Source organism: Halichoeres trimaculatus, unplaced genomic scaffold (genome assembly GCF_033239565.1).
Source record: "Halichoeres trimaculatus isolate MK-OKI-2021-1 unplaced genomic scaffold, fHalTri1.1 fHalTri1_scaffold_14, whole genome shotgun sequence".
Lineage (NCBI taxonomy): Eukaryota > Metazoa > Chordata > Actinopteri > Labriformes > Labridae > Halichoeres > Halichoeres trimaculatus.
The window spans coordinates 4,548,374-4,558,284 of NW_027437192.1; the positions used below are offsets into that span (position 1 = coordinate 4,548,374).

The following is a 9,911-nucleotide window of genomic DNA, read 5'->3' on the forward strand; positions in this document are numbered from 1 at the left end:
CATTAGTGTTTTCTTTGTTCACTGTTGTAGATGTTTTTCACTCATATGAGATTTTTGCTGTAGAAAATACTTTAAAGCGGGGCTATTGTGCCTTTTTGGGGCCTTTTCTGTCCCTTCTGGCTCCAATAAATAAATATTTTTCTGAGACTAGTATTTTGGAAAACCCTAATTTTAGTGTCTGAAACACTCTATTTTAGCTGCTGTCTCTTTTAAGTTCCTCATCTCCACAAACCCCCTTCCCTCTGATTGGCTAACCCACCAAATGCTTATCAAGGGTGAAGCTAAGATAAAGTTTTAATAATCCTCAGGAGGAATTCGTTTGTTGCAGCATAAACTATGAACTAGTGAAAAAAAACAATTATGATAAAATGAAATAAAATTGAACAGACCTTGGTGTTTGAGGCCCTCCCTTCCAACATGTCTTAACTTCATTTTTCCAGTAAGTCTTGTAAAGATTTAATCAGTTGACTGACAGATTCAGGGATTCCTCCAACATACGAATATGAAGTGGTTTGAAAACAATCCATGTTTAAAATATGGAAAGGAGAATACCCCTCTTTAATTTTACAGAAACAAAGACACAAAAAATGAAACATATTAAAGCTGGGAATAGCAGTAATGATGAAAAAAGCAAACAATATTTTTTTAAAAAATGAGCAAAAAGAAAAGTGTTTGGTGACAGGAAGTTTGAATTTGAAAGAGGCTTGGTGTGGGGAAAAAAAAGTATGGAAGCCCTGATGAGACATACCCCAGACATTTCATGAACTCAGAGCGCTGTCTGAAGATCTTGATTCAGCTCAACAAGGGAAAAAGTGACTCAACAAGGACTCACTGTTATCATTTTTATTGATTCAACAATCTTAAGTGTAAAATTCAGCAGAGACAGAAAACAAACATCAGAAAATGTAAACATGAGTTGGAGTCAAAAGATAACACTGCGGGACAATTAAAAAAAATTGGTTGAGTTATATTTTTATTCTGATTAAAACTAAAACTGGCACGCTGATTTCGAAATTGCAGTCAGTTTTTTTTCTAGCACGTCAAGTTTTTTTCTCCACAATTTTTTTTGTTTTAGTTCACAAACCTTGTGACTATTCCATCTTAGTGTTTCATTTACACAGGGTTATTTGCTTTGTTCCAGATCATGTCTGCTCCTGTAGCTCCTCCAGTAGCCATACCCTTTGTGAAAACATAATAGTGTTAAATAAACATTACAGTCATGCCTGTTTCTCTCATATTTTACTACATGTCAATAACTGAAGATTTCTATAAAACAAGCACAGATCTGTTTAAGTATTTTTCATATCTTTTTTAAGAAAAGGGGATCCTGCAGTTCAAAAACTTGACGTGATTGAAAAAAACTGAGATCAGTTTTGGATTCAGTTAAAAACAGCTATCAGACCTAACTCAACAGTGTAATCAATGTTTTGCTCAGGTTGAACAGTTTTCGAGCAGCTTTCATTGTGATCTAGTGTAAGATATATTCGAAAAAAACGTCAGACGCCTGTTTCTCTACATTACTCTGAATCACTTTTTAAGCATTTTTCTGTTTTCATCAGGGCTTCTCAAGGACGGTATTTGCAGAAAATATCAGTACGTGTTTAATGGCCAACATAAACTAAAAGAAAACTCCCACTGAGCAACACTTTCAGGGGCTTTGTAGGATCACAGTTTGAGTTTTTGTGCTGTTCAGACTCATGACTTGCTGATTTCTACCTTTTTCTTCATTAAAGATTTTTTTTGTTTGACAGCTGACTGGTTATGATTCCTCCTGAGCCGTGTCTTCATGTTCAAGAAAGAGAGGAATGTCTTGAGTGGTTGAAGAGTTTTGTCTTGGACCATAAACCGTGTCACGTGCTGGAGCAGTCTGAGGTCAGGCCTCTCCTCTGACACGGGTGTTTCTGGAAGCTGGACAGCTGACTGAAGCGTCTGTCACAGTTGGAGCACCAGTACGGTTTCTCTCCGGTGTGCGTCCTCAGGTGAACAGTCAGGTTTCCCTTTTCCACGAAGCTGTGCCCGCAGTATGTACAGATGAATGGTTTCTCCCCCGTGTGGCTGCGGACGTGTCGCACCAGCGTGGCCCTCCTGCCAAAGCTCTTCCCGCAGAAGGTGCAGGCGTACGGACGCTCGCCAGAGTGGATCATCATGTGGATCCTCAGATTCCCCCGCAGGGTGAAGCTCTGACCGCAGACCCTGCAGCGGAACGTTGATTCTCTGTGAACTTTGAGGTGATGCTTCAGGTTCTCCGTCTCCTCCAGGTGTTTGCCGCACAGGCCGCAGTCTCTGAGGTGAGCTGTCGCGTGAGTGATGAGATGACTCGTCCTCTGATAAGACTCTCCACAAACTTTACAGGTGGAGATCGGCACAGGCTGACAGGACGCCTCAGGCTCAAGGCAGAGATCAGAGGAGCTCATCATCCCACTGTTCTGACATGATCTCTGTCCCTCTGTGACTTTCTCCTCCTCAGGTTTCCAGAGTCCTGCTGAATCTCTCCAGTAGTCTCCGCTGTCGTCAGTCTCAGAGCAGTCGACAAGGAGTCGGCCTTCACTTACTCCTTCTGAACCACCAGCAGGAGCAAAGACACCGTTTGGCTCTGATGATCCACAGTCCTCAGCTCCAGCCTCTGTTTTAATCTGAGCGGCTGAGGCGCTGGTGTCTGTCTCATCCACAGGCTCCAGCTGGACGCTCACCATCTGCTCATCAGGGCAGTGTTTTATCCAGGAGGACACTGGCAGAGGGTCTGAGGGAGGAAAGAACCCAGAGAAATCAGACACTGCTAGGAACAAACCAGGAGTCAGTTTAAAAAGTGTAAATTGAAAAGTGTATAAAAACTGACATTTAAGCTAAAAAAGGCAGAGCATAAAGCTGAAACATTTCTGCTACTTCTGAGTTATAAAGATAATTCGGAGAGGGAACATTTTGGGCTCTAATTTCGTGGCGCAGCGCAGGGTGGCGCAAGCCTGGCGCAGCCTGGGCAGTGCTAATTTCGTGCGGCGCACCACCGTGCGCTGCCAATTTGACAATTTGGTAGACAGTCTGCACAGAGATGGGTGTGACTGTGCGCCAGGGGGAGTTGACGGCGCACCAGGGGGAGGTGTCAGCAGATTCATGTTGGCGCAGTGACAACTTTGTGCCAAAAAAGTGCGCTGAAAGCTCACCAGCTCCAACCTGGTCTATCCTTGGCGCAAGGCAGAGCGCACCCCACGCAGCTTTAATTTGGTGACAGCGGCACATGTGCGCACATGTCACCAAAGCCCCAGAGGCAGGTTTCCAGAGAGTCAAGCACATTTTAATGCAGTAAACAATCACAGTAATCGCTATTTAATATAACTGTCTGAACCAGCATATACATTTGTATCTATATTAATTTTCCCGTCGCATCTGATGTCAGATTAAAGCCGTTTGTCATAATGGAAAGTTAACCTGACGGCAGCTGGAAGTTTGATGCACATCTCACAATTAAACAATAAACAGCCTTAACATCTGATACTGAGTATATATCTGATTCTCTCATTTCATTTAATTGAAAGAAAAGATGGAGAGAAAAGATGAAGAAAAAAAGAGAAAAAATAAATGTATGTCACTCAGGATTTACCCGTTTTTTCCCATATTTCTCTGTTTTAGTCTTTATTTTTAACCTGATCTAAAAAGATGGAGTACATTATTGTAAGGAGGATGAGGTGGAGACACTGGGAGAGTATACAGTATATCACCAAAGGTTCTGCTATTTGGCGATGACAAACCAGGTGTGCAGGTGGATCAAAAGTATTCTGAATGGATAAGCCAGCTGTGTAACTGTCTCTTCATTTTGTACTCCTATTAATGACAAAGGAACGGATTAAATCTGTCCCTGGAGCTGGCCCACACGGTGACGCGCTTCGTGTCCTCCGATGTGCCCCGCTGTCCATTGTCCTGCTGCAGGCACAGCGGCTCTGACCGTCTCCGCTACCAGCACTCTCTCGGCGGTGCTGGAGATCACTCAGACCAATCAGACTCTGCGCCTCAGCCGCAGGGCATTTAAAGGCGAGGAGAGGCGCTCATTTGATTGGTGAAAACAGCGCTCGGCTGTGTTAAACCCACTCACGGCTTTTCTCCTCCCTCTCTGCCATTTGCGCGGAGGGAGGCGTGGACGTGCAGCTCTGCGCTCCTCTGCGCCTTGACTGCACCTCTCGTGGCACTGCAGGAAACTTGCAAAGTGCGCCGGTCATGCCCTGTGCACATGGCGAAGGCCGGCGCAGGGCAGGTGCGCCTACGCCTGGTCTACAAAATTAGAGCCCTTCGGGTCTACACAGCATTTACAGTGTGTTGGTTTAGTATATGTTCAGTTTCTTTTCCTGAACCAGGACACATTAAACATTTGCTAATCATAGCAGCAGAGGAATTCATTTTTGTGGCTATAGGGTTTTTCTTTTTTTATTTTTTTTTGACAAACACTGAGTTGCAGACTTAAACTTTGGACACAGGATTTAATACAAATCATTAATTTATTATATAAGTCATTAATACAAGGTACTTTCTTCTACTGTGGAGTTTCAGGTGAATGAGGTGTTGCGGGTAGAGGGCACCTACATTTCTGTTGATACTTTAAAGAAATCACAAATATTATTTTCCTCAACACTTGATTTGTTTTGTACCTTTTTTTTTTTTTTGTATTTTCACATTTAGCCATTATGCTGTGTTTATGTTGCTTTATGAAGCTGGTTCAATTAAAATCTAAAAATCTAAAATAATAATAATAATAAATTAAAAAAAGTTTAAATGTCAAAGATGTTGTTTTAATACATACAATCTTGTTTGTAAAAAATGTTTTGATATTTCTTCCATCACCTTGCGCAGGGGAGTCACACCGACCAACCGCCCGCTTCCAGCTGCTCTCCTCGGACCTCATAGCGTCCAGCTGCCGCTGCTGGACCTCGATCTGCTCCCGGTATCGTGACACCGTTTTCCCAATCGCCTCCAGGACGTCCTCCACCGCCGCAGTCAACCGATCATTCACGAACATCTTCAGGGTCTCCATCTCTGACGGCGGGCTGACCTGGGAGGACACAGCCGAGAAACCGTCCAGTGCTCCGGGAGGGAACAAAGAGGAGGGCGGGGGGCACATCTGCGGCTCCAGGGACATGTTCGCTTCCCTTCAACAGGCGGGGTAAACAAAAATAAAAAATAAATTATAAAACTTCAGGTAATGTCATAAAAATGAGTGAAAATGTGTCATAAAGTCATCACACACACACACATCAGGGCGACTTTAACGGATGTTTGAAGAAATGTAAACAAAGTGAAGGTCCGACCTGTTGAGAAGTCGGGGGGAACGAGATTACAATGAAAGGTTCCGGGCTTAGAAAACGTTCAACCTGAGGTTATAACTTTTTAAAATTCATTACAATATCAAGAACAAAGTCTGTGAAACATTTCTCGGCATTTTTTCAAAAAGATAAACATTTACTTCTGCGTCATGTAGAAACAGTAACATTTTCAACATTTAATCAGTTGTAATTTAACAAAGAGCACTGTCAAATACATTAAAGATTAGATTGTTTCTGTAACTTTAAAACAATTTTGATCAATTTTAACTCACAGGTGTAGAGAGAAGTAACAGTAAGAACAACTCTGACTTTTTGATCGTTTGTTGAGAAAAAAAAAGGACTGTATTCAGTCTTGAAAAATAAAATCAGAATATTTTATTTTCTACATTGTACTTTTCCCAAACATCAAAAAATAACATTTTATGTCATCCTTATAAAAAATGTATTTGATAAAATAATCTATTTAGTGTGTTTTGTCTTTCATTATTTTTTATTATTATGATTATTATGATTATTATCATTATCATTATTATTATTATTATTATTATTATTATTATTATTATTATTATTATTATTATTATTATTATTATTACAATTAAAGATACAATTTGGCCACTTAATTGGCTCTGTAAGTTCAGAGCTTTAGTCAATGTCTTAAATGACAACCGAAACCAGAGTAAATAAATAAAAATAAATAAATAAATAAATAAATAGATAGATAAATAGATATTAAGTAAATAAATAAATGAATAAAAACATAGATAAATCGATGAATAAATAAATGAATAAATAAATAAATGAATGAATCGAAAAAAACGATTTTTTTTTTTAATTATTATTATGTGGATCCTATTTTATTTACTATATTAAATTTCCTTTTGTTTATGAGCCTCTAACTTGAATTTACAGACAGGACGTAAGTAAGGGCAATTAAGAGTTCAATACATGGCTCTGACTGTACTTCCTAATTCAACCACTGAGGGGCGGCAGAGTCAAACAGGTGATCTGAAGTTATGCTGCCACACTTGGCTTCCAACGTTATGCACACTGTCTTTCTACTCAATAATTTACACCTTTAACCTTATCGTAACCTACCTCAATTAAAGGGGACAATGATCACAGTCAGTAGTGGCTTCTTTTTCCACAACCTGTTCTGTTGTATCTGTTCTGTGAAAACAATGTTAAATCCAGAGCTGTTAAATAATGTTCTGTAACTGAATCTAGTTGATTATCAATAATAGAAACATATTAGATTATTTGTATTCATTATATCCTCAACCATCATTCTATTGTCATCTGTTCTGTTCCCTCCCCCTAATGTAGTATGCAAATTAAAATCACTACACCATAACACTTTGTTTCCATTTTGACCTATTTCATCCGTTAAATTTAGATTAAGTTTTTTTTTTTTTTTTTTTTCAAAAATCACAGAAATTTAGTGTTAACATGAGAAGAGAGGGAACTCTTGTTGGGAGGTAAACTAAACAGCGTCCTGTAGGTGGCAGCAGAGGCTTGTAGAGCTGGTCTCTGTCAGAGCAGATGAACCTGGTCTCAAATCTTTAAATTCCTCCTTTGGACTTACTGACAGAAGAAACACATCACTGCTGAACCATGACAGCAGACAGGTTTCAGTTCTTCAGATGAATTTTAGGTTCCACCAATGTCAGAGCATTTCCATAGAGAGAGTTTGCATCAGCAGCAGCATGCTCCAGTGCTCTGGGAGAGTTTATAGTCCTGAGAGTTAAACACTGGATGACTGACGGCTGTCCTTCATCACAACACAAGACAGACAAATCCTCCTCCTCCTCCTCCTCCTCCTCCTCCTCGTCTTCATCATCAAAGCATGACTGTGAGCTGCGTCCTCATCTGGACTCTCCTCTGCTGCTGCTTCACAGGTAAAGTCCAGAGAATCAAAGTCCTCTCCTCTATCAACATCCGTCCCTCTGAAATGAAGCCCACAAAAGCCTGACTCTGCTTTCTGTTTTTGTCTCTGTATCCTCAGAGTCCAGAGGACAGGTCACAGTGACTCAGCCTGCAGCAGTCAGCTCCAATCCAGGAGAGACCATCACCATCTCATGTAGGACCAGTCAGAATGTTTTTAATAACCACGATCTGCACTGGTATCAGCAGAAAGACGAAGGAACTCCTAAACCCCTCATGTACTTCATCAAAAATCGACATTCAGGGATATCAAGTCGTTTTTCAGGCAGTGGATCTGGATCTAACTTTGCTCTGACCATCAGTGGAGTCCAGACTGAAGATGCAGCAGTTTACTACTGTGAAGGTGTTCATGTCATCAACAGTCAGTGGGTGTTCACACAGTGAAAAATCGTCGTACAAAAACCTCCCTCAGTCAGACTGAACAGAAACTGAACTGACAGCTGCAGCTGGAAGCTTCAGCAGAGACTGACACACTTCACTGAGGACACACACTTTCATTTACATAAAGACCATAGTATCATCTTGTATGCTGATGATATTCAGTTCCCTATATCAAACCCTCATTTACTCTGTTCCTCTCCAAAATGTCTACATTCATTCAGCAAAGCAGATCTTTTCAAAGTAAGGTCTGGAAGAAGTCAGATGTTTTCTGACCTGCATTGCATCATCAACTTTACCATTAATCACAAAAACTCAATAATGTTGAGGTCCATTGGGCATAGGCTGGTTCATCAGATGATCATCTTTAAAGTCCTGAGAAGCCGACCAGTCTTGGAAATAAAGTGAGTCATGTGATGGTTCCTTATCATACATGACCACCACTGCCTTCGTCCCTTTAGCTGATTGTCTTTTCCACCACGAAGGAAACGTATCCTAAGAACAGTGCAGTGCCCCATAGAGTGCTCCTTTACAAGTTCATCTCCAACAATCAGAGCCCCCAACACATGAACCAACACTTTGTTTTGGTGCTTAAGCTGTTAAATTTAAAAGTTTCCCTGATTTAACTAAAGCTCTGAATATCTGACAGGAATGAAATGAGGTGAAAACACAGGTCACTTTAATGATCAACAGGATCAAATCTTTATTCTCTGAAAAGACTGAATCCATCAGCAGAAGGAGAAACATTGAAATGTTGAAAGATGAAACGTGATGATAGAAAGAGAGAAGCAGAGACAGAGAGTTTAGACTGAGAGCAGAGCACAAACAGAATCAGGGCCCAGTCCATCACATCAGGACTAGAGACACTGGTCTCTGATCAGAGTCTCTGAGACCGGAGCCTGGCAGCCCTGGGTGGCCTCACAGGTCACTGAGGTCACCTTCTCCCACTGGTCTGCAGGGAGCCTCAGGGTGCTGCTCCAGCTGTATACACCATCCTTCTCCAGCACAGCAGGGCTCCTGCTCTGCTCCCCGCTGATGCTGCTGCTGCCGTCCACCTTCCAGGCCAGACTCCAGCCTGAGGGGAAGCCCTTGTTGGCCAGGCACATGAGCGTGGCCTTCCCCTGCTGCTGCAGCTCCTCTGTGGAGGGGGGCAGCAGCGTCAGGGTGGGACGGACATCACCTAGGAGGGACAAAGCAATCAGCTTAGAGGACAGGGAGCACACAGCTGTCAATCAGCCAGCAGACACTAACACAGCTTTAATGTTCAACCTGGAATTTGTGCTTGAAGGAGTTTCTGTCAGATGTTGTTTCTGCTCCAGCACTCACTCACTCACTCACACATTGTTTCACTTCCCTTTAAGAAGCCTCTCATGCATATCAGCACAGAGACACTCATCATACACAAGCAGCTCAAACGCAGCAAACTACACTGACAATGACAGAGAGCAGAGAAAAACTGGACTTGATGTCAATCAAAAAGACAATCTGCTTCAAAAATCTAATCTCAAGTCACATTAATGCAAAAGGAGAGCCCCGATTTTTTTCCTCTTCACTTTCTTCAAAGTCTTCAAAGCTCCAAATGAGATCAATCTTTTTCAAAGCTCTCACTGCAGGCTCCAAAAGGGAGAGAAACATAGAAACAAGTCAATATTCTTTGGATCAACTTCAAGCTTTTTCACTTTCTTCAACTGATCAGGAGAATGAGTCCAAATAGGCTCAGTGTAGCTGTCCTGAATGAAGCTCCATGACACAGAAAGAAGGATTGAAAAATCAATGATTAAAGAGCCCAAAGTGAAGAGAAAGCTTCAGTTAGCAAACAGAATGGAAACATTTCTTTGCTCTTAAAGATGAAGTCTTTAAATAGAAACTTACTTCCAACATCCAGTCTGGTTCCTCCACCGAACGTCCACCACAGTGATACAAAGTCATTGAGGCGCCGTACAAAAACCTCTGACTGTAGAGAGACACGGCTCTCTGACTCTGACTGAACTAAACCTACCATCACCTAAAGATACAACTCTACCAGAAGAATGAAAACAAGTTGGACTGATTCACATTTTCTCTCCATAGATATGACTTTAAAAACATTTTGTTCTTTCTAAAAACCTGCATCCTTTCAACTCCCTTTTGTCTACTTTATCTGGAAAACATGGATTTGAAAAAAGAAATGAAAGCAGATGTTATCCTCAGTCTTCAAGAGGAAGAAAAGAGAAAGAAAAAGAAGGTCCTGATGTTTAAAAAGACAAATATTTGACTTACTTCCAACATGCAGTCTGGTTCCTCCAC

At 41.4% G+C, this 9,911-nt stretch overlaps 1 protein-coding gene and 1 gene segment (V, D, J or C); both read right to left on the reverse strand.

Moving 5' to 3' along the window:
* Positions 1-822: 822 nt before the first annotated feature.
* On the reverse strand, positions 823-5,281 carry LOC141803552 (uncharacterized). Of its 2 annotated transcripts, XM_074687664.1 has the most exons (3): positions 5,237-5,278; positions 4,828-5,132; positions 823-2,740 (listed from the first exon to the last, which is right to left on the reverse strand). In XM_074687664.1, coding segments are annotated over exons 1-3 (1,197 nt in total). In that variant the 5' UTR covers positions 5,239-5,278; the 3' UTR covers positions 823-1,850. The 2 variants fall into 2 exon arrangements, with proteins under 2 accessions (XP_074543765.1, XP_074543766.1); XM_074687665.1 differs by having other exon boundaries at positions 824-2,740; positions 4,828-5,281.
* A 3,160-nt stretch (positions 5,282-8,441) lies between these two features.
* On the reverse strand, positions 8,442-9,534 carry LOC141803471 (Ig kappa-b4 chain C region-like). The segment is given in 2 exon segments: positions 8,442-8,805; positions 9,498-9,534. A coding segment is annotated over 1 exon segment (249 nt).
* Between the last annotated feature and the right edge of the window lie 377 nt (positions 9,535-9,911).